This window comes from Ochotona princeps, chromosome 1, assembly GCF_030435755.1.
Source record: "Ochotona princeps isolate mOchPri1 chromosome 1, mOchPri1.hap1, whole genome shotgun sequence".
NCBI lineage: Eukaryota > Metazoa > Chordata > Mammalia > Lagomorpha > Ochotonidae > Ochotona > Ochotona princeps.
The window spans coordinates 118,596,854-118,621,420 of record NC_080832.1 but is presented as its reverse complement, the minus strand read 5'-3'; the positions used below and the strand labels follow the sequence as shown (position 1 = coordinate 118,621,420).

The 24,567-nt window shown below is 46.5% G+C and overlaps 1 protein-coding gene and 1 non-coding gene across 2 annotated transcripts; both read right to left on the bottom strand.

The window, feature by feature from the left end:
* Positions 1 to 9,164: 9,164 nt before the first annotated feature.
* TRNAT-CGU (transfer RNA threonine (anticodon CGU)) lies at positions 9,165 to 9,238 on the bottom strand. Its single transcript has one exon. It is a non-coding gene; the product is annotated as a tRNA-Thr (tRNA).
* A 2,576-nt stretch (positions 9,239 to 11,814) lies between these two features.
* LOC101526525 (glutathione peroxidase 6) lies at positions 11,815 to 23,359 on the bottom strand. The gene is made up of 5 exons (XM_058666998.1): positions 23,191 to 23,359; positions 18,728 to 18,878; positions 14,543 to 14,657; positions 13,639 to 13,738; positions 11,815 to 12,551 (listed from the first exon to the last, which is right to left on the bottom strand). Exons 1-5 carry the CDS (start codon positions 23,263 to 23,265, stop codon positions 12,345 to 12,347), a joined length of 648 nt encoding a protein of 215 aa, XP_058522981.1. The 5' UTR covers positions 23,266 to 23,359; the 3' UTR covers positions 11,815 to 12,344.
* Between the last annotated feature and the right edge of the window lie 1,208 nt (positions 23,360 to 24,567).

The following is a 24,567-nucleotide window of genomic DNA, read 5'->3' as shown; positions in this document are numbered from 1 at the left end:
TGGCTGGACTAGGACATGGTGCCCGCCCACAGCACCCTGTCAGTTCACTTCATAGATGGGGCTGATGGCAGCACTGACCAGGTATGCCACTGCAACCACTGGTATGTACAGTGGCTGGTGCAGGTCATGAGGTCACCTTGGGGGACTCTCCAATTACATCATAGGACTCAAACCCCAGCCCATAAGGAAAATCAAAATATATGAAGTGTATATATTGAAACTAAGCTTCCTCAGTTGCTGGTGCCTGTGCAGTGGATACAACACCCAGATGTACATGGGTGATATAACAGCCATCTAGGCCAACAGAGGACGCTGAGTGCCTCATCAGAGGATGGAAAACAGAACAACTCTCTTGACCAAGCTCTGTAACATGTTTCTTGCATCCTTTGGATGCACTAAGGTGAACTTGGTCTGTCAACAGATTTTGGAAAAATGTTCTCGACCATGGTGCAATGAAGCCAATAGCATCTCAGAACTATCAAAACAACTCAAGTAACACACTTGTAACATTCTTCCCCGCTTGGAGGCACTTAGGCATCATCAAATGACTGTCCCCCAGCCCCACGTGCTCCTTGTGGCCTGGGAAGGCAGTCTAGGATGGCCCAGTGCTTTGGGACCCTGCACCAGCGTCGGAGACCTGTAGAAACTTTCTGGCTCCTGGCTTCAGATCGGCGCAGCACCAGCTGCTACAGTGACTTGGGAGTGAGTCATCGGATGGAAGATCATTCTTTCTGTCTCTCCTCCTCTCTATATATCTGACTTTGCAATAAAAATAAGTAAATCTTTTTAAAAATACATTTTGGCAAGCAGCTAGTATTTTGTTGAAGATCTTTGTCACATAGCTAAAATAACAGACCTGTTTATTCGCTAGTATAAATCATGCTTTCGATGCTTGATGCTTGATCCTAATGCTGCCATAGCAAATCACCACAGACGGAGTGGCTTAAACCAGTTTCACAGTTAAAGAAGCTGAAAGTGTGGAATTCTAAGGAAGCATTCCTCCTCACATATTCAGCTTCTGACAGTTGCTAGTGCCAAATAACAAAAGTAAAGCAATGCGGTTTGAAGTAATGTGGTTAAAGATTTTGATCATCTTTATTTTCAGTTCTATAACCAAACAATCTTTGATTCTGCTAAACAAAGTGAATGTTTCCATGAGCCAAGAAAAGTGGTTTGTATAGACAGATAGGGCTTGAAGAAAGGAGAAACAAAAGAACAAAGTGGATCAGTTATTTCAAAGCCACTTTCTTTGTGAAGTGAGGACAATGAGACAGAATAGGAAAATAATGATTAATGGACATCAGGTTATATCAAGTTCTTTCTTTTGTGCAGTGAGTAAAGCAGATGGACCTTTGTTTCACACCAATTTGTTTGCCCAAAGTTCCAAAAATAGCTTAGCTTCAGCTTGGTGGTATAACGTTCTACCATGAATGACCACATTTCAACTTTAGTCCTCGCTGCTTTGGCTCAGTGCAGGAATTCAGTCTAAGACAATGTTCTGCTATACTTTCTGTTTCACATTAGCACTGCTTGGCTTTCCTTCCTGCAGTTCAGGCAGAATTGCAACTTCTGCCTTAGTTCTCAAGGGTTTTCTTGCCACTTTGTCTTCCAGTATCTAAATCTCCCTCTTTACTATTATCAAGGTGTCATCTACTGGATAAGAGACCACCCTAATTGAGTATGATCTCATTAAAACTCAATTCATTTTACAAAGTGCCTGTTTTCAGGCTGGCCCATGGACCCACCAGTATGCCCGAGATCTGGCATGGGGAGAGGCTCTGATGGAGGAGCTTGGGCAACTCCTCTGTCAGGGCATAGACCGTGCAGGTGAGCGCAAGAACCATGATAGGGAGCTGCCCAGACCAGGGCAGGGAAAGGTACCCATAGGCATATATTTGGCACAGGTCGTGGGCAGACCAGGTTGAACCAGTTCACATCACCCACTGGCAAATCCGAGCACCACAACTGAGTGTGGATCGGGCCAGGTTCAGTCTCAACACATACCAGGACACATTATGGCTGGGATTAATTGCTTGCTGGGCTGGGCTAGGCTGTAACCCCCACCAGTGTTAGCTGGAATTGAGGGTGGGCCAGGCTATAGCACCCCCATAGGCAAACGCTGAGGTGAGAGGGGCCATGCCAGACTGGGCCACAGTACCCAACCAGCACACGTGAGAATCGGGAGGGGCGGGCGGTAAAACTGGAAGGGGGAATGTGGAGAGCCCCCTGCTGGACTGCCACTTCCACTGGAGAGCATGAGCTGGGATGAGGGCAGACCAGATCAGGCAGGGCTACAATACCTGTGGGCCTCATATGAGCTAGATCAGGGGAAAGCCAGGCTGGGCTGATTGTTCCTATTGGTGTAAGCAAAAATCAGAGTGGGTAAGGGTTGGTTGGGCTTTGCCACATCATCAACTGGCAGATGCTGGCACAGGGGGCTAATTGTGTCAAGTTAAACTGCAGAACCACCTGGAGAGTGCATGTTCCAGGAATGAGAGTGGGCCCAGTAGGGAAACAGTGGGCTCCTCCCTCTTGGGTTGCCACTCCCACTGGACAGCATGAAAACCAGGACTGTGGCAGGGGTGGCTAGACAAAACGGCACCCGCCAGCATGTGTGTGGGCGGGATAGTGGGGCTGGTTGGGATGAACTAGGCTTCAATGCCCATTGACATGAGAGCTGAATGGGATGCGGGACAGACTGGACCAATCTGTTGTACTTACTGGCAAGCACGGGGACCAGCACAGGGGACTGGCCTGGTGGGGCTTATTGGGAATCACCCCAACTAAGCTGCAGCTCCCACTGGTTTATGTGGCTAAGTGTGTGGTGAGCAGGATTGGGCTGGGCTCCAACATCCATTGGTTTGTGTAGCAGACAGGGCTGGAGGCAGAACTGACCCAGCAATTATAACCACCAGTATAGGCATAAGCTGATTGGGTTGACAGACTGTGCTGGACCCTGTATTGGCATCACAACCAAGAATCTGGTCTGGGATCACCTCAGACAAAGTTTCTTTGTTGATCCCTCAAACTGAACTGCTGATCTCAGAACCCCAACCATGAAGAGAAGTGTAGGTTCCATGTGTCAAAGCTGAGCCTCCAAAGCGGCTCAGACGGAGCAGTGGACAGCATATCCAAGTGCACATGGAGGATATGGCAGTCCATCGGAACCTGCAGAAGACACCTGGTACCACAACAGAGGACAGAACACAGAATAAATCATTATCCACCCAAGCCATGTGTTGGCAATGAAAATCTGGGCAAACGGAGACTCTGAGGTGGACTATGTGAGCCAATGGATTCTGGAGAGATATCATCATGTTTGGAATGGTGAGATTGGCAGCAATTCAAAATTGTTGAACTATCAAAACCACTTGAGCAGAACCCTTGGAGCATTGGGGACCTGGGATGGGTGGGAGGCTGGGTGAGGCTTCTCCCTTATCTCTCCCCTTACTCCAGATACAGAAAAAAACAAACGAACAAACAAAGTGCCTGTTTTCAGATGACATTCCAGGTCACATTAATAGTTACTGAGGATTAGGATTTCAATATGTTTCAGAGGTACATAATTCAACCAAAAATATGCCTGGACTGATTCACAAATTGAAAATAATATCTGGGACCTGACATGATGGCTCATTTGGATAATCTTCCCCTTGCAAGCAGTGGGCTCACCTATGAGTGCCATTTTATGTTCTGGCTGCTCCACTTCCATCCAGCTCCCTGCCTGGGAAAGCAGTCGAGGATGGCCCAAAGTCTTGAGACCTTGCACCTGTGTGGGAGACCCAGAAGAAGCTCCTGGCTCCTGGCTTCGGATCGGCTTAGCTCCAACCATTGCAGCCATTTGGGGAGTGAGCCAATGGATGGAAGATCTTCCTGTTTCTCCTTCTATCTCTTCTTTTTTCTGTAAATCTCCCCCTTCCAATTAAAAAAAAACTCTAAAAATAAATAAATACTAGTTCCCAAACAAATGTATCAACAAATTAGAGATAATGAAGTGAACTTGATTTTTATGTGCTGGCTGTGTCACTTGTGCTTACTCATCAATTCTTCCATCACCTGTATGAGGTCAGCTTATCAATATTGCCTTTCACTTAAGAGAAAGAGGCTGCCCATTGAGCTAAAGCAACTCGCCAGCGGTCCTTTAGCTCTCAGTGAAGCCGCTAAGGCTTGGACACAGGCAGTGTGATCTATCTCAAAGTCCTAATCAAAAGGTCTCAGGCAGAGAGGAGAGTTTTCTGGTTACTGGAGCTTGATCCTGCTACCATGGTACTTTGAATAACATAGTAAGCACACTGCAAAGATTTCTCATAGGACAGTGTTAAAGAAGTCAATCACTTCTAATGTCATCCAAGAGACAGGAAGGGGCCCTGTGATTACCCAGGCCTCACCCTACACACTCCCCTCACTCTTCCCTTGCATTATGCTACTCCATGGGCATCAGCAGACTCAGATGCATTTGCTTCTTTTATTCATTTATTTATTTATTTATTTATTGACAGTCTTTACATAATTAGGGTAAAAAGCTTCAAACCCTACAGGAATATGGGTAAGACAATTCGTTCCGTATTGTTTCCTTCATATATCTGATGTAAAAGTGGATTTTGAGGGAAAGCCCCATCTAGTCTCCCACCCACCCCAGGTCCCTGATGTGGGGCATGCTCCGACGATCTTTCTCAAGTGTTTTTGATAGTTCAACAGTTATGAATTGCTGCCAATCTCGCCACTCCAAGCACGATGAAGTCGTTGAAGAATCCACTGATTGACATAGTCCATCTTGGAGTCTCCATTTGCCCAGTTTTCGCTACCAACGTATAGCTGAGGTGGTTGACTTGTTCTGTCCTATGTCTTTTCATGGTTAGGGTTCTGAGTCTGGCAGTTCGATTGGAGGGATCCCCAGAGAGACTTTGAGGTGTTCCCAGACCAGATTCCTGTATGTATTAGCAAGTACAGGGCCAGGCATAGTCCATTGCCGCAATCAGCTGGTGGTTGCAACTGCTGGGTTGGTTCCGTTTTCAGTCCCGACTTGCACTGGAACCAATGGGTGTTGCAGTTCAGCCTGGTTCTGCCCAGCACATACTCGGCCTTCACACAGACCAGTGTGGGCTGAAGCGTAGTCAGAGCGACCCACAATAACCCCCACCAGGCCTGCCCCCTGCCCTTGTTTGCCAGTACGTGCAGCAGACCAGTCCAGTCTGTCCCACATCCCATTCGGCAATTGTACATGTCAATGGGTTTTAAAGCTTAGTTCCATCTAACCAGCTCAATTATCCAGCCCACACACATGTTGTTGGCTGCCTCTGTCTAGCCACCCCAGTCCCTGTCTTGGTTTTCATGCCCTTCTGTGGGGGTGGTAACTCAAGAGGGAGGAGCCCTCTATTTCCCTCCCAGGCCACTCCCACTCCTGGATTATGCACTCTCCAGGTGGTTCTATGGTTTAACTTGACAGAATTAGCCCCCAGTGTCAGTTTCTGCTGTGGCTAAGCCCAAACAACTCTCACCCACTCTAGTTGTCAATTACACCAGTAGGGGCCCGGTGGCATGGCCTAGTGGCTAAAGTCCTCGCTTTGAACGTGCCCCGGAATCCCATATGGACGCCGGTTCTAATCCCGGCATCTCCACTTCCTATCCAGCTCCCTGCTTGTGGCCTGGGAAAGCAGTTGAGGACGGCACAAGGCCTTGGGACCCTGCACCCGCGTGGGAGACCCGGAAGAGGTTCCTGGTTCCCGGCTTCGGATTGGCGCGCACTGGCCATTGCGGCTCACTTGGGGAGTGGCTCACTTGGGGAGTGAAACATCGGATGGAAGATCTTCCTCTGTCTCTCCTCCTCTCTGTATATCCGGCTTTCCAATGATAATAAAATCTTTAAAAAAAAAAAAAAAGATTACACCAGTAGGATCAATCAGGCCAACCTTGCTTTTTCCTGATCCAGTCCACATGAGGCCCACAGGTGTTGTCGCCCTGCTTAGTCTGGTCTGCCCCCATCCCAGCTCATGCTTTCCAGTGGGAGTAGCTGTCCAGCAAGGGAACCACCCCTGCCGGCTCTGCCCCCTCCCTTCCTGGTTGTCATGTGTGCTGTTGGGCGCTGCGGTCACATTTGGCACAGGCAAACTCACCTTGGCATTTCATATTGTGTACTGCTTTTGTTGCAATCGAACCTGGCTAGACCCACATGGTTCTGGCGTCCGGATTGGCCAGTGGATGACGTGAACTGATTCAGCCTGGTCTGCCCCCAACCCTTACCAAATGTATGCCAGTGGGACTCCCTCCATGACTTCTTCTGGGCTGTTTCCTTTCATGCTTCTTGTGCTTAACAGCAGGGTCTGTGTCCTGCCAGAGGAGTTGCCCAGGCTCCTCCATCAGAACCCCTCCGAATGCCAGATTTAGTGCACACCAGTGGGTCCATGAGCCAGCACCATTCAGTTCACCTCCTGTCCTAGTAGGAACAGTGGCTTTTCCTGGCTGGCCATCAACCCAATCTGGCTCTTGCTGTTGGATATTTGAGCCCAGCCATGGATTGTCCATACAGCTCCTACATGGCTCAGTAGGGGTTGAGACCCAGCCTAGTCCGTCCCACATCTACCCTGGTCCTCCAGAACACTAGAAGGTGTTGCAGTCTGGCCTGGCCCTGTGCATCCAGTCTACACTTGTGCCAAGGGAGGCTACAACTGTATCCCCATCAGAACGCAGCCCCTATTCCAGCCCATGCGCCCCTTGGTGGGCACCCAGCTAGGGTGTCACCTTAGTTCCCCAACAGGGCCTGTTCCCAGCCATAGATCATGTGCATGCAGGTGGTTGCTCTGACTTAGCTTGGCTCAGCCCCTCACCTGTCCTGACCCCTGCCTTAGACACTGTGGCTCAGCTTCTGTGCCTCAGGCGGACCAGTAGGTGCAAGAACCTAGCTGGGCATGTCTTGTGCTCCATCCTGGTTCCTAATTTTACATATGGGCTAAGGTTTGCTCAGTTCTGCCCAGTATGCCCATTCCATTGCCATTTCATACATTGACCAGCCATTGGAGCTACTTTGCCCAGCTTGTCCGACCCCCAGGTCTGGACCAGGTGTTCACCAGTGGGAACTATGGCCCACCAGGGGAGTTTCCCAAGTTCCTCCACTAGATCCCCTCCCACACCTAGTTCTCATACATGCCATTGGGGTTTAGGCCAGTGCCCAAGAAGTCTGGCCTTTCTTTTGCCCTTGCATTAGCTGGTGAACATTGCAGCCTGGCCCACCCCGCACCCTATTCAGGATGCACATTTGGGTGCTGCTGCCTTGACCAGTCCAGACTGTTGTTGGTTCTTTAATCTGTGATTGATGGCAGGCTCCTTGGTCACACCTAGTTTAGTCCATCACCATTCCATCTCTTGAACTAACCCATGGGGTTAGAATTTCCATATGGTTTGGCCCACACATCCCCCACAGAGTCTTCCCGCCCCCCCCCATATGGTTCTCAGCGTGCTTGTTAACGTCAATGGCCCTGCCTAATGTGACCGGTCTCCGCTGGGTCAGTTCTGTTTCCAGCCCTGTCATCCACTTGAACCAATGGGTATTGTGTTCCAGCTCAATCCTGCCCACTTCATACTCGGTCCTCACGCAAACCAGTGGGAGCTACAGCCTAGTTGGGACAACTCCCCATAACCCCCACCAGGCTTGCTCCCTTCCCTAGTTCCCCTGCATGCCAGTATGTACCTCAGGGTAGTTGAGTCTGTCCCACATCCCATTTAGCTCTCGTACTTGTCAATGGGCATTGAAGCCGGTTCAATCCAACCAACCATACTATCTGGTCCACACACATACTGGCTGGTGGCTTGCTGTCTAGCCACCCCTGCCCCTGACATAGTTTTCATGCTGTCCAGTGGGAGTGGTTAACCATGAAGGAGGTGCCCACTATCTCTCTACTAGGCCACTCCAACTTCTGTATTCTGCACTCTCCAGGTGGTTCGGGCATTTGACCTAACAGAATTATCCCCCAGTGCCAGCCTCTGCCATCCGATGTGGCAAAGCTCAACCAACCCTCACCCACTCTAATTTCCTGATTTTTGTTCTTTTCTGTGAGTTGAAGATTGCTTGACCCTACCCAGTCTGCCCCCTTCCGGTTGCATCTCAGCCCACCCACATCCTATTTTAGGATGCACCTTCGGGTGGTGCTGCCTTGACCTGCCAGATTGCCATTGGTTCCTTTACCTGTAAGTGACGGCAGGTGCCATGGTCACTCCTAGCTTAGTCCATCGCCACCCCAGCTCACGAGCTAGCCTGCGGGACTTGTATTTTCATAGGATTGGGCCCACCTTTCCCCCATAGAGTTTGCCCCCGGACTAAATTCTCTCATGCACTGGTTGGTGTCTTGACCCTGCCAAATGTGACCAGCCCACTCTTCCACCACCCAGTCACATTTGCTTTTTGCACTTAATCTGTGTGTGTGTGAGAGGAGTGGGGGGAGATGGGAGTGGGGAGAGAGAAAGAGAAATGCCCCTACTAAAATTTAAGACCCTTTAGAGCAGTGACTATTAGCTGTGTTCAATTATTTTCTCACAGCAGAAATATAGCTGAATTGTGAAAAAAAAACAAGAGTTTATATTTATTAAACAGAAGAATGAGTGGGAGGTTAACAAAAAAAAGGGTGCAAGTCCCACGAAACCCTAGGGTCAAGGTTAAATCTCTTTATTTGGTAGAATTCCCCAAGCTGATCTTTACTCGCAGTGACATAGTCCTACCCCCTGCAAGCACCCTAGTTTTCTGTACTGGCCAGCAGTACATCCATTATTTTATCTTCTCATCAGAGGTGAATTTTGTAATTGGATAGTGTTGGAGTCTAAAACATACATCCATAAGTCTGGAGGTGCTATAAACCGAACACATTTAAGGTGCTCAGAGATACTTAATGATGATTGAACAAATGGTGTCACAATGTTGGTTCTATTTTATGACAGTTTTATGAAAAACTTAAGTGAAAAATGATTGTGATGAGATAACTGGAAGTGTTTTGCATTTGAATGGTCATCATCCTAAGACTGTCTTTAAAACTCCGGGATCTGAGTAGGTTGCAGCAGAATAGCTTATAACCTACATGGTTGTCCTGCGAGGCCATTAAGTTTGACAGCAGGCCAACAGAAAGAGAACTTTCAGAAAAAGCTAATTTGCCGGGGGGGGAAAAAGAACTCACAAACTAAGGCCCTACTGGGATTCGAACCCAGGATCTCCTGTTTACGAGACAGGCGCTTTAACCAACTAAGCCATAGAGCCACGTGAGGGAGCCTCTCCAGTTGAATTCCACTCATTTTACAGCTGTTAAATAGAGACATTTACACGCTCTTTGGAGAAGATGCCAACACCCGAAAGAGATTTCTCTTCGTCACCACGCAAGCTGGAGACTAAAAACACACAGAGGAAAGCATCAGGCAGTGGCTAGATCATAAAAAGGAGCGTTACACAATTTACGCAAAGTCGTGGCTCTGCAGTGATGGCAAAGACTGGATGGAGAAAAAAAATTATATATATGTATATATATATATGTATATATACATAGATAGATAGATGAGAGAGAGAGAACTTCACGAAGTTCGTGGAGAATGCACCCCGTCTGCCACCAACTGTTTGAAGTTCTTGATGTGTGCATGTGTGCGTATCTTGGAGTCTTCAAGGACCTCTATGCCACAGTTGTTGGCGCATGACCCGCTTAGGGATGCCTGCAATTGCCAGGGAGGAGGAAATCTGTCTCCGGGGCGCTGAGGGCGGGCTATCCGCGTCTACTGGTGTTGCTTCTCGAAGGCCGCTTCCAAAAGGACAGCAAAGCTCTGCTCCACCTGCAGTGGCTCTCCAGGGGCGCGGGGCTGGCCACTGCCTGGGCAGCTTCCTCCCCCGGGAACGTGAGGGACAATAAAACATCCGCCTGAGAGAAAAGCCATTGCGCAACCCGATTTCCTCCCACCTTTTGTCTGCTCCTCTTGGGCTCGGTTTGTGTCACTCAGGCATATCTGAAACTTCAATCACACAAAGGGGTACTATTACGTGGTCCTCGTCCCTCTGTCGTGACTCGCCTTGTCTCCGGCTCGCGTTCTCGCCGCGCACCTGCAGGGAGCCCAGCCCACAGGGAGGGCGAAGACGCCGGGAGGACGGCAGGGCAAAGGGCTCTGGGAAGCTGAGGGGTCCGAGGGGTGCAGGGAGGCTGTGGAAGCCCCTACCGGGTGGGCAGACGCTAGTGCCCTGCAGCTTACAAACTGAAAGCTAAATAAACCTCTTTGGTTCACAAAGTACTCAGCAATGGAATTGCTGGATCATGCGACAAGCCTGTTTCTACTTTTTATTTATTTTTTTTTAATTTTTAATTTGTCAAGATACAGTTCCTTAGGCTCAAGGATTTCCCCTTCCACCCTGCCCCCCACACTGTTTTTCCTTACATTATAACAATAGTATAGCCCCTCAACAACAGTCATAAGTCCATCATTCTTCTATGTAACTGTATCCTGACATTGTAGGTATAAACAATGTTATACATTCCAGCATCCTATTGAAAAGATATATTTAACAATTTTATTGGGAGTTTTTTATTAAGAAGAAGAGATGCATACTGTGATATATCTCCATAGTATATTTGCCTCCATTATACAGTTCTTCTTGATAAATGTATGTATATACATGCTTACCTATGCATCTGTAGATTCGTATTTTGCATGAAGGTGGCCTTATAGCAGAGAAAATGTAGGATATTTGTCTTTTTGGGTTTGGCTTATTTCACTAAGCTGTTTCTAGTTTTTAAAGAAATCTCCCTGCTATTTCCACAACAGCTGTACTGGTTTACATCCCCACCACGTTGTATAAGAGTCCTCTCTCCACGTGTTTGCTAGCATTTGTTGCCTTCTGTCTTTTCGATCTCTGCCTTCTGCTTCAGCTTTCTGCTGGCATGCCTGAGAAGGTGGCAGTTGATGGCTCAGACGCTTGGGTCCCTGCCATCCAGGTAGAGCCCAGCATGGACTGCCTGGTTCATGGCTTCATCCTGGCCCAGTACGAGCTATTCAGGCATGTGGGAAACAGGACTGAGGATGGAAGATCTTCCATTCCTGACTCCCCCAACATCACCAACTTTAAATCAATAAAAATACATTCAAAATGATTATGAAAATGAGGAGAAAAACAATTTTATTTCATTTCCTTATCTAATCCTATTTTCTTCCTTTCTGATTTCCTGAAAAATGCAACCATTTAAAAAAGATTACATTTTAATTATGAAACAACATAGGGCAAACAGGGCTTCCCAGCAGGTGCTTTATATGTCTGACAGTAGGAATGATTTTTGTTTCCCTATCCTTAATGTTTTCTGCTGCTTCTGCTCTTATATTTTAACAGTGACATGCATTATTTTTATAAACAAAAATGTATTGAGAAGAGAAGATTCCTTGTAAAGAAAGGCTTTCTCTCATGTCAGGGCCAGCCAGAAGACTTGGATGGGAGGGGTTCAATCCCAAGAGACCTGTGTTCACATCTACAGCAGCTCTGAAGAAAATACTGATGTTCTAGGTGAGAGTACCAAAAAAAAAAAAACCAAAAAAACAAAAAAACAAAAAAAAAACATAGACAAAGTGAGAGACAAAGGGATATAACTAAAGACATGATATGGGCTTGGGAAAACACCACATGGAGCCAGGTTGCTGCGGAATTTGTGTTTATTTCAGACAGTGAGAACAAGGTTAAGACTGCGGGAGTCTCAGATTGAGGAGAAAACCCATCATTTAGACTCAAGGGACATCCCTGCCCATGTGCCATTACTTGAACCCATTAAGGCTTTGGTGTCCAACCCAAAGTGTCTTTGAACCCAAGTCCATCCTGGGGATGGCCCTCCTTTCATATAGATTAAGTCTCTGCTCTTGCTTTGCCGTCAAAGTCCTACTTCAAAACTACAGATGTATAAAGAATAAAGAAGTAGAAGAGGAAGAGTTTAAGCAATACAAGAATATCCTAGAATATCCTGTTTCACCCTGCTTTCTTTCAACCATCAGGATGGAAAAATATGGATTCCAGGGACTTCTAGGGATTAATTTTTTTAGAGATATGAGCAGTTTGAAACATCTGCCATACACTACTATTTTCCTTCGGGATCAATCAAAGAGGAAATTTGAAATTTCAGTACCAGACAGTCCAGGTTCTCTTTTCCTTCACCTTTAAACACATGTCTATAAAACATACATAAACATACACAAACACCCACTCACAGCTCCACACACGCACAGCAGCTGTTGGAGTAGTGTGGGATCACTTGGTCAAATGGAAACCTGCATAGAAAAGAGTGTGGAATAAAGGATCTTTTGTTACAGAGTGTTCTGAGTGCAAGGCAGGGCGGCTTCTTCTGCCCTTCCTACTGGGCACTGGACTGCCCGAGATAGCTTATGATGTCTTCTTTGACCTTGTTGACTGGAATCTTATGGGACCAGCGCATGACAGGGGTTCCACTAGAGTTCACAAAGAACTTCTCAAAGTTCCAACGGATGTCATGGACCTTCATGGGATCCCAGAAGAGATAATCAGGTGAGCCCAAGAGTTCAGATGTTGGAGGGCAAGCGTTCTGGAGCAGAAATGTGAAAAATGGACATACAAATTTATCCCCGTCCCTAGAGAAGCTATTCAACATCATCTATCTTAACATACGGACTATCATCCTTCCAGTCAATCCCAGTCATTTCAACCCATCATCTCTAAAACAACTACCATCCAAACATCCAAAGGTCAGAGAATAACATTAAATAGAAAACAGTCCTTCTTTCCCCTCTCTCCCCTCTTTTTCTGTTTTTATCCTTGTGCACCAATAAAATAATGTCTTCCGTTTCCATGAAAAATTGTATTATTTCTATAGTTTCTATTTCCTTAGATGAAAACCAATGAGTAGATTGAAGGTTGTGGTTTTCAGAGTTTGGATCTTCATAGGCCAGTAAAATAATGATTTGTTTTTCTGGAGACCACTGTAGAATAACTAGCATTCATTTTGACAATGAGAAAAATAAAATCTATTACAATCACAGATTCCAAATTTAAGAATTATTAAAGTAATAGTTTGAGCCACATACAACTTATGATATCACTGGTTTTGAGAAATAGACCTATTTACAAGATGTAACTCATCATAATTTAATGTCAGAATAAAAGATAATCTTTTATGTATAGTAAGATCAGTTTTATGAAAAGCTCCTCTCATTGTCATTTTTTTTCTGTTTGGTGTTGATGGGTGAAAATTTCAACAGGGATCAACCTTATTTGTAGATAAGCATGTGGGATGCTTCCATCAGGATAGCCTGTGGTTCTAACATTTTGTGACTCTAAACACACTTATATGATACTCTGCCTTATCCATTTCTGTGCTTGTCTCAGGAAAGAGAATATGCCCTATTAATGTATTCCCAATCATTCTATAACACGGTTCATTGCATGAACTAGGAATCTGAAAACTGATTGGTAAATGAATCTTCGATTCAAAAAGGAGATTAATCTACAACGGAGCTATCATGGAGAATGCCCTCTCAGCACATATTGCCATAATCCTTGAATTTACCAAAACATCTATTTCCAAAGAATCCAAATCCAATCCTAGACATGAGCCTCATTCTATTCAGCACACGCCTTCTTGGCTAATCCAGGCCTGGTTGATGTTCACTCACCTTGAGAAAGGTAAAGACTTGCTGTTCATTTTTTCCATTTACATCCCCTTTCTCAAAGAGCTGGAAACTGGGGACAAAGCCACCACCTGGGCGCACATACCTGCAATGCACCGAAAAGTCCCAAGAGGATCCAAATTAAGAAGGGATGGTTAGTAATAGTCACTCCCAACTCACCATAAAAGGAAATCTGAACTAAAGTGGGGGGTGTAGACAAAGTCTTTAGTTTAAGAAAACGGGAAAACAGTATTTTTGAGATTATCTGAGCACTGCCAATAAAGCTAGATTGAATCTGAAGCAATATGGTGATATTCTTTGACCCATTAATCTACTGTTCATTCTTGAAGTTTACAGAATTAGAAGACTCCTATACAGAATGAAGAAGGAAAATCTTTTTTTATATATATATATTCATTTATTCATTAATTACTTTGCATTACATGACACAATTTCATAGGTACTGGGATTCCCCCCCCTTCACCCCAAACCCTTCCCCCATCAAAGAAGGAAAATCTTTAAGAGACCTTTGATGGGCCTGGCAGCATGGCCTAGTGGCTAAAAGTCCTCACCTTGAACGCCCCGGGATCCCGTATGGGCACTGGTTCTAATCCCAGCAACTCCACTTTCCATCCAGCTCCTGCTTATGGCCTGGGAAAGCAGTCGAAGATGGCCCAGTGCTTTGGGACCCTCCACCCGCGTGGGAGACCTGGAAGAGGTTCCTGGTTCCTGGCTTCGGATCGGTGCAGCACCAGCTGTTGCGGCTCACTTGGGGAATGAATCATCGGATGGAAGATCTTCCTCTCTGTCTCTCCTCTTCTCTGTATAGCTGACTTTGTAATAAAAATAAATAAATCTTTAAAAAAAAAAAAAAAAAGACCTTTGATGGGTTATTATGAAGGGTACTCACTGGATTCCAGAAAGAATTTCTGAGTTCCTTCCTGGTTCTTGTTTCCCAAACTGGTTGCAAGGAAAGCCCAACACAGTGACGTCATTTTTCAGTTCCTCCTGGAGACTGTTGAGTTCTGTGGGTAGAGAATACACAGCAGGAGTAGGCTAGTCAGAAGCCCTAGCACAAGCAGGGATTAACACTGGACTTACCCAGTTATCACACGAATGAGCTAAGGACATGGAAGGGAACGGTTCACGATTACAGAAGTTGAGAAGACAGAACAGTATTCTAAAACACAGGTTTCTAAAAACTCATCCAAGTCACTGCTGATTCTCCTTGTGCATTGTTTTCCACCAGTGGCTTCACTTTACAATGCAAAGAGGGCTCTTATTTTAAAATAACAACGACAAAATGAGACAGTGCAGATTGACTTGGCAGACTGTCAGGTAAGGGCCTAGCACATATTGGCACATGTGAAATGTGGGTTTGGGAGTGGGCCTGTGGGGGGAACTTGGATAATGCTCCTTGTGGGCCATAGCTCCTGTTAGTGAGCATGTGAGTCAGGGATGGGTGTTGATCAGGCTGAGTAGGGTTGCTTCACTTGTCAGCAGGTGTGGGTTAGCTCTGCAGGGTGCCGGTCCAGGTGACAGGCCAAGCATAACACACTGGCATATGTGGGAGCCAGGATGGAGTGTGGGCCCTGCTGAAATAGGTTAGACTATCATACCTACTTGTTTGTGTGAAAGCCAGGGATGGGGGCAGGCAAGGCCAGGCCAGGCTGCAGCATCTGATGGCAAAGGCCAAGCTGTGTGATGGGTTATGCTGGGCTGGGACAGCACTACCACTGGTATCTGCCAGATCTGTGGCTGAGAGCAAGTTTGATCAGGGAGCTAAGGGGACGCCAAGGCTGGGCTGTGGCTAAGCACTGGTGAACACAAGAGCCAGAATGCAGGCAGGGAATTGCCTGGTCATGACTGCACTGTGCCTTGGCGTGAGTGTAGACTGGGTCTGGGGTGTGCCAGAATGAGCTAGGCTCTAGCACCCGCTGGTGCTCACAAGAGCCAGGGTACGTGTACGACAGGATGGGCTAGGTGTGTACATCTGCTGATCAACATGAGAGCTGGATCTGGGGGTGGACCAGATGTGGTTGGACTGTAGCACCCAACAGTAAGAGCTGAAATATGTGTGGGTTGGTTGGGCAAGGCTACCATTCTTGCAGGACAGAAGGGGGCCATGTTAGTCTGGGCCAAGAGCACACCCACACAATCTCTGTGTGGGTGAGTGCAAGAACAAAGCTGGGAGCAGCCCAGACCAAACCAGCTTACAGTCTCAGACAGCATATATGTGGATCAGGTCTGCGGGCGGGCTAGGCTGGGCCAGTTCATAACACCACTGGCAGATGTGTGAACCATGATGGGGTGCAGGACAGCCTGGTTTAAGCCATAATGCCAGCCAGTTCATATTAGGGCCAGGGCTGGGCTGGGCTGGACTGGGTTAGGCTATAGCACCCACCAGCAATAGCTGGAGCTAGGGGCAGACTGGGCTGAGCCAGGCTGCAGTACTCACTGGTGGATACTGAGGTGAGGCAAGCAATGCCAATCTGGGTCTCAGCATTCACCAGCACATGTAAGATATGGGATGGGGTGGTGGGGGACTGCCCCTCATGGTGAGCATGAGAGCTGGGACTGGGAACAGACCATGCTGGGCAGGGCTACAATACCTGTTGGCCTGCATGTGAGCTGGGTTAGAGGGAGACCCAAACTGGTGCATACTTGAGCCATAATAAGTACAGCTTGGTTGAGCTTGCTGCAGCATCAACGGGCCAAGCGCTGGAACTGGGGGCAAGTCCTGTCAGACTATACCATAGGACCACCTGGAAAGTACAAGATCCAGAGCAGGGAGTGGGCCCTGCAGGGAGACTGGGGCACCTCTCTGATGGGCTGCATGAGAACCAGAGCTGGGGCAGAGCTGGCTAGATATGTAGTGGAACCTGCCAGGATGAGTATAGGCTAGATAGTGGGGTTAGTTGAGTTAGGCTCCAACGCCCGTTGAGATATGCAAAAGCTGAATGGGAAGTGGGATAGGCTACCCAAGTCTTCTGAACATACTGGCATACACAGGTACTAGGGCAGGGAACAGACCTAGTTGGGTTATTGGTGGTTACTCCAATTTTGCTGCCATTTGTGCTGATGTACGTGAGTCTTGAGTGTATGGTTGGTTGAGTTAAGCTGGACCACAGCATCCATTGTTTTGCATATGAGATGGGGCGAGGGAAAGAACTGACCAGATGACTGCAGCCACCAGTGTGTAGCCTGATATGAGTGATAGACTGAGCCAGACTCCATACTGTTGGCACACACAGAAGTCAGGTTTGGGTCACCTTTCACGAGGTTTCTTGGGGACACCCCCAACTGCTTCGCTGGACTCAGAACTCCAACTGCAGTGAAAAACAGGCTGTGAGGTCTGATCGTGGAGTGCATGTGTCAGAACTGGATCACTGTGGCTGCTGAAGCCTGTGCAATATGGTCAGATGCTCATGGGAGACATCTAGAACTAAACAGCTCTCCCAGACAAGACTCTAAGGTAGACCATGTCAGTCAGTTGGCCTTGGGAGGATTTTTCTCAATCTTGGAGCAATGAAATCAACAGCATCTGAGAATCATCAGAACCACTTAAGCATTATGCTTGGAGTATGCTTCATATCGGCGACCCTAGGATGACATCAGGTAGTCTTTCTCCATTCCCAGGATACTAATTCAGTTAGGTTGCTGGGAGCAGCCCTCTGCCCTTCTCTCTCCACTTTCCCCAGATACCAGAAGATAAAAGGAGACTGGATACAGTTACTTTATCCACTTTTCCCCATCCCTTAACCTTCCCCACCCTAACTGGTGGTCCACATGGGCATTCATCTCTGTTAACTATGTAAACATCATCAAAAACAAACTGAATTTATTATTTAAGAAAAAGATATATGAGGAACGTGGAAATGCTGGGCAGGGACACACCAATCCAGGCCACCAGAGTTTCAGATTGCTTGGTAAAGTTGATCTGCTGACTTATTGGAGTGGGAGCAGCTGCAGGCATATTTTACAGAGAAGGAATCACTTCTGGGGTCTTCCACAGACCAGGATACTGCACTTGCAGGTAATCAAGGGAGCTGAGTTGGGGTGGATTAGAGGGGGAAACTGGAGGACATGTCTGAGTCAGGCCAAGGCACCTGTTCACGTGGGACACCAAGGCTGGGCTAAGTGGCCTCACTAGTTTCTGGCTGGTACACACAAAAGCTGGAGCTTGGAGCATGCCTGGTAAAGCTATACCACAGTAATCACCCATGAGTGTCAGAGCAGAGGGTGGGACACATCAGGTTGAGCCATAGCGCTCATCAAAAATGAGAGAGAACCACATCCGGGAACAGATTCTACAGGGGACTTGTGGGTTCACCTTTGTGGGACTGCAGCACCCAGTGATTTGCATGAGAGCTTGGGGTGGTGATGGACTGAGTCAGGCTAAACTAGAGAACCCTAAGGCATCATCAAATGACTGTCCCTCCCACCCTCTGGACGCTGATGTAGTTTGGCAGCAAGGAGTGGTCTTCTATCCCAGCAGACAAGGAGAATAAAATGAAAAGAACTGAAACATCTGTCCCACCCACCTTTCTCCATACCTCAACCTCTCCCATCCTAATTGAAGCACCGCACGGGAATGCATTCCTCTTAACTATGTAAACAAATTAAAAATAAAATTTAAAATGTAAGAAATAGTTTTGTAGATCATCAATGTCACAAGTGACCATGATAGATCAGGACAAAAATAATTCCATCTCAGATTTATATCAGATCCTGATAGCATCCAAGCCAGAGAGAAGATTCTGTTCCTTGAAACAGCTCCCAAATCATTTAGCACAAACCCAGGTTTCCTAACACCTTCTTACTAATAAATTTCATGGTTCCCTAACTGTATCTCTTTTCCCTCAGGTACTGAGCGATTTATTCAACTTGTAATTATAGATGTGCTCCTATCGGACTTCAGAAAGTGTTAGTTCCCAAAACTGCAGCCAATAGCCAGATTTAATTGTCACATGGTCCCTTATCCCAACATCCCTTTCACCCTACCTCCCAACAACACATTAGCAAAATCTTCTGGAGTTAGACTCTGGCTGTCTAACAAAGCTAGTTTCAAGAAAGTTCAAACCTGAGTTCTTACCAGGATACTGAACTGTATAGTCGCAGTAGGTGGCCACATTGACAAAGAGTATGTTCATGCCAGAGTACTTGGAGAACTGGGTATCTTCTCCATCAAGGGTTTTGGCTTTGTAATCATAGACGGTGCCTGACACACCTTGGTTGCAATTCACCTGAAATGTAATGACATGAAAAAGCTAAAGAGTATTTCCCAACATCTGTGAGTTTTTCAAAGCATTCACATAGTATCTTAAAATTCCAAGAACTGAAAGGAATTTTTGTAAACTAAAACTATTAACAGGGGCTGATGTCACATTAGAATAACTTACCCTGTAAAGTCCATTGTTGTATTACAGCAGGGCAAGTACTTCAGAGTGCTCTGTTCTCTGGAGTATTACCATCATTTACTTCTACACTTGATCTTAGCCAAAAGGCCGAGAAGCGATCATCATTTACTTCTATTCTCTATCTTTGCTTGTACTTTCTCCCACACCCTTATTCTCCACTATAGACATATGATCCTTCTCAAGTATTCTTAACAGATGTTGGCAGAATTTCTCCTAACATAAATAAACTTTACATGAATTGCTCATTTGTATGCTTTGACATTCCAATCACCGCTCCCCCAAAATCAGGATCTGCAATTTTACAATTGGCTCTGCATTTGGAACCCACTGAAGGGCCTTTCCAGGCTTTGCCAATGGAGGGCTCGCCAGCACCCATGAACTCATCCTCAGTACCCACTTCTCAGCATGACATTGTGGAGAACCACCCTGAACTGCCTAAGCATTAGGGATTATACAGTACAAAGCACAGAGGAAAACTTTTCTACCCAAAGCATGTCAAGAGAAAAATTAAAGAGTGGACAAAAGTTGGAATAAGAGGCAAGATATTATCTCTTATGAGAGATCAGGTTCTTAGCTACATGGAGAAAAGCCATAGCATTTGTGAAGTTGAGTATCAAGACATTTCAGCCTTTAAGGCCTGCCACATGGAAGGGAAATTGGCTGGAGATGAGTCTACATGGAAACAGTGTAAAAATAAGGGTTTTATCATCTTATAAGTCTATTAGTTTTCTTATCAGAACACTGGAATCAATAGCCTCTACTTCATTATCTTTGCAGAGAAGGAAGTTTGAACTTGGGGAGGCCCATGCATCCTAACATCTGTGCCTACCATCAGGCTTTCCTATCTTTGGGTTCTGTATCTATGAACTCAATCAATGGTAAGTCAAAAATATTCAGAAAAAGTTATATATGTATTGAACATAGAGAGACTCTTTGTTACCATTATTCCTAAACAATACAATATCCCAACTATTTACATAGAATATGAGGTTGGTGTTGCGGCACAGTGAGTTAAACTATTGCGTGGGACTCCAGCATCCCATATCAGAGTTCATTTCTTTTTTTTTTTTTTAATTTATTTTTATTACACAGTCAGATATACAGAGAGGAGATACAGAGAGGAAAATCTTCCGTCCGATGATTCACTCCCTAGGTGACCACAAAGGTTGATACTGCACCGATCTGAAGCCGGGAACCAGGAACCTCTTCTGGATCTCCCACAGGTGCGGGGTCCCAAAGCATTGGGCCGTCATTGATTGCTTTCCCAGGCCACAAGCAGGGAGCTGGATGAGAAGTGGAGCTGCCAGGATTAGAACCGGCGATATGGGATCCTGATGCGTTCAAGGTGAGGACATTAGCTGTTAGGCCCCAGAGTTCATTTCCAGTCCTGAATATTCCACCTCGCATCCAGCATCCTGCTTGGGCCTGGGAAAGCAGTAGAGGATGGCCTGAAGCCTTGGGATCCTGTGACCACATAAATACCTGGAAGATTGTCCTGGCTCCTGGTTCCTGGCTCCTGGCTTCTTGCTTCAAATTGGCAATGCAGCTATTAGAGGAGTGAACCAGCAGACAGAAGATCTTTCCCTCTATTTCTTCTGCTCTCTGTAAATCTTATCTGCCTTTCAAAAAAAAAACTAAATAAATCTTTTAAAAACAAAAGTCACATGGAAATCATCCTGTGAGCTGTTTTTTTGTGTGCAGCCATTTTCCTGGCCATTGGGCTACCTAAGCGTGGACTCAACAACTTCCAAAGTTTGTTTCTAGCATTAATATCACCCTGTGCACTGTGAAGTAGAATCTATGAAAGTTGCAGGCTGGCTAGAGCTCAGCCCTTCCTGTCTAGCTTCCAGTTTTGTTTCAGTTGATTTAGGTCTATCAGAAAAAGGAAGGATGACATCGAGCACAGCTCTGCATGCTTAGGATGATTTTCCACAGAAGGGATTTCACACTCAATCAGGCAGCAGTAGCTTACAAAGACCTGGATTCCCCGCAGAGGTTTCCCTTTCAAGTAAGTAGTCATCTTGCGTGAAAGTAAGTGAGCTATCATTTTAACTCAGCTTCCATTGTTTCAGCATTTCATACACATCTTCTTACATTTCCCGTGCACACAATAACAGAAGCTAAAGTTGTACAGTTGGAGTATTGAATATGGTCAACCCAGGATAAGAAGAGAGTTGGCTAACAAGCAAAGAGGCTTTGTTAGCCACACTCCCGGGTGAGGTCCACCGATCCAAGGGAGGCATTGGGCCACTGGAGTCACACCCTTAGAATGGTATTTGGGGTTACAGAGGCACCTGACTGGCAAGTAGGGTGGCAGTGAGGCTTTAGTGAAATAGAAAGTTATATACAGGTCATAGCGAACTTTGCGGTCAGCTAATTCTGGAAATTGGGGATATTTTCAGTAAAACTCTATATCTGTGTTGGGAGGAGTGGAAGAACACCCTAGAAATTTTGTTGGTGCTCCTCCACCTTGACCAACCCCCTTTCTACAGTTGTCCCTACAAAAGCTTCAAGCTAAGGTTTGGGGACCTTGTATCAACATCTCTTGGGGGGCATTTTAGAAATGAAAATTCCTGGGTTCCCCCTTAGACCTAAAGAAGAACTCTGAGAGGGGGGCAAAGCTCCTTGTACTCCCGGCAGCTTCCCAGGCGATGCTTCTGTGGGCTCAGGACTGGGAATCTCCACACTGCGCAGGAAGGGTCCTCAAGAAACTCATGCAAAGTGATTTATGAAAAAATATGCTTATACTCTAAAATATTGGGGTCATCTTTTCATTTCCTTTTCTGTGAACTTTTCAAAGTTCTCTCATATAATGAGGTATTGTTCACCACATTTTAGAGAAAGGAGTCATATCAAAACTATAAAAATTGTAAAAGGCCCTAAAAGAGACTGAGCTATTGAATGCCTGTCTTTCTTTTTAAAAATTTATGTATTTTATTACAGAGACAGGAAGAGATACCTTCTATCTAATTGATTTGCCAATTGATTTAAGGAGAAACTAGCAAAGGAGGGGTAAGGGGTGGGGAGAGAGAGAGAAAGAGAGAGATTTTCTACTAGTTTGTTCCCAAATAGTCACAATGGCTAGGGCCAATGCCAGGAGCTTCATTTGAGTTTCCCATGTGGGTGGCAAGAGCCCAGGTGCGTTAGCAGGGAATTGAATTGTTAGTGGAACAGCCAGGACTTGAACCACATGCTGGCCCCTTGAATGCCATTTTTCCCTCTAGTCATCCCCTCTCTCCTAACCTTCCCAGATTGCACACACATTTCTTACCAGGTTGACGACTTGCGTCAGTGTGGAAATTTTCTGCACAATATCAAGTGTCAGGAGATTTGAAGCAACGTTAACATCTGCGAACAAACTTCTGCTGCATTCCCACGAATTAATACTGGGAAGCACTATTGCTCGTGTAGTGTTTTATTATTCCTGGGGAAAACTTCCATTTCCCTGACCGAGTCTGCTAGAGCACATTAAACAGCTCCTCCCTGCAACCAGCTCAGCTTCCCACAAATGCCATCTGTTGCCTAATGACTACCTCATTTCCTGTCCCAAGTTACAGACAAGAGTGGATCAGACTGGCTCCAGGGCTTTCCAACAGGAAATGGAGGGGCACAGTAACGTGGCCTAGTGGCTAAAGTCCTCGCCTTGAACACCCCAGTTCTAATCCCGACGGCTCCACTTCCCATCCAGCTCCCTGCTTGTGGCCTGGGAAAGCAGGCCTGCACCCATGTGGGAGATCCAGAAGAGGTTCCTGGTTCCTGGCTTCGGATCGGCGCAGCACTGACTGTTGCGGTCATTTGGGGAGTGAATCATCAGACGGAAGATCTTCCTCTCTGTATATCTGACTGTGTAATTAAAAAATAATAATAATAAATAAATCTTAAAAAAAAAAAAAGAGGAAAAGGAATGCACCAAGGGTATCCTTCCCCCTGCCCCTCCCCATTCCTTGTTCAAAGATGCAAAGGAAGAGGGGTGGATGTAAGAAGGAGAGTCCACCACAGTGTTGGCAGAAAGTTGCAAAGACTGGAAGCATGGCTCTGGTGTTGGAGAAGAAGAGACGAGAGAACTTCTGGCCTTTCTGATGAGCAGGGTCGTCACAGCACACTGACATTATCCAACATTCCCCTGCGGGACACTCACCTTTTCTGGTTCCTCCTGAGCAAAGCTGACCAGGAGCAGGGACAAAAGCCAGGCAGCCCAGAGCTGTGGGGTCATGGTTCCTGCTAGCTTTAGGCGACTCTTAGGCCCCCAGAGGTTTCAGCCTTTTAGAACCCTTGGCAGGGGCCAGTTTGCAGTTGCGTGGCCAATGGCAGAGCAGGGTGCATTCCAACGCTCTCCTTCTCTGCCCCCCTTCCATGCACACCCTCTCACCCTTCATGCCCCTCCTCCCCCTCCCTCCCGTCACCTGTTCTGGCAGGTGAATGTGGAGACTCCCTCTTTGGAGCTTGAGGTATTGCCCTGCCCCACTCCACGTGACTGGAAGTTGCTCGGTGCTGGTTACGCATCAGAGCAGGAACGCAGCAGCATTGAATCAAAGCCTGAGTTTGGAGTGGTTGCCCAGGATGACTATCTCCCCTTAGGTTCATTATTCAGCCAAGCCAACAGTGCTTTTGCATGCTGAGGTCCACCTGTGGGGGATTGTGTGTGTCAGACACTCCACAATCTGCCCCCCTGGAGAAGAATTTGTTAATTCAGGAATAGCACAGAGGAGAGATGCCAAGCCACACAGCGGAAAATTATTACGCAGAGAAGTTAACCAGGAGCCAGAAAAATAGCCCCGGGTTTCAGTTTCCTGCTTTGTAAATAACTGTAATCATCTCTGTCCTGCTGATTCCATAGCCTACTTATTGTGAGACACTAAGACGATAACCAGAAAACTGTCAGAAAGAACTTGGCCTGCTAAAGAGGCGTGGAGTTGTTTTCCCTGGCTACCTGAGCCACCATTCTGCTTCCGCTGGTGCCAGCTCAAGTTTGTGAAACCTCTTTGTTTTTTGCAGCTCCAAGGGCCTTGTCATTCAGCCCTCCCCTTCCACCTGGCCCTTTCCAGGTTGACACAAAAGTGGCCTTCTCTGGCCAGTTGGAGCTGAAGTCGGATGGAGTCAGATTCCTGTGACCTCTCCTGGAACACAAGCCTTCTGTTCTCTAACTTCCCAGCTCTCCGGGAACACATATTGACAATGTGCTTGATCACTGATACCTGATCCGGCCTCGAATGCCTCGTGGCTTTTAGGACAGCCTTGTGGAAGGTTTCCTTGGGCTGCCAGACGTGCACGCCCTTCTGCCTTCTCTTGCTCTCAGTTTATAGAATGTGCTACAGAGCCCACTGATTTCCACACTCACCTACGCTACTAACTAGCTCCTTGACTTTGTGAAAATAATATCCGTCTCCCCAATTTTCTCACCTCTAAAATCAAGGTGGTGACATTATCTACCTACTAGGGATGTTATGAAAATTACACGTGATATTGGGCAGACTCAGTGACTCAAAAGGCTAATCCTCCACCTGCAAACACCAGT

Excerpts from the sequence above, each read along its gene's own strand:
- LOC101526525 (XM_058666998.1), bottom strand. The coding sequence starts at position 23,265 with ATGACCCCACAGCTCTGGGCTGCCTGGCTTTTGTCCCTGCTCCTGGTC. Across the intron at positions 14,658-18,727 it reads CTATACAGTTCAGTATCCTG|AACTCAACAGTCTCCAGGAG; the intron begins GTAAGAACTCAG and ends CTCTACCCACAG. Across the intron at positions 13,739-14,542 it reads GAAATTCTTTCTGGAATCCA|GTATGTGCGCCCAGGTGGTG; the intron begins GTGAGTACCCTT and ends GGTGCATTGCAG.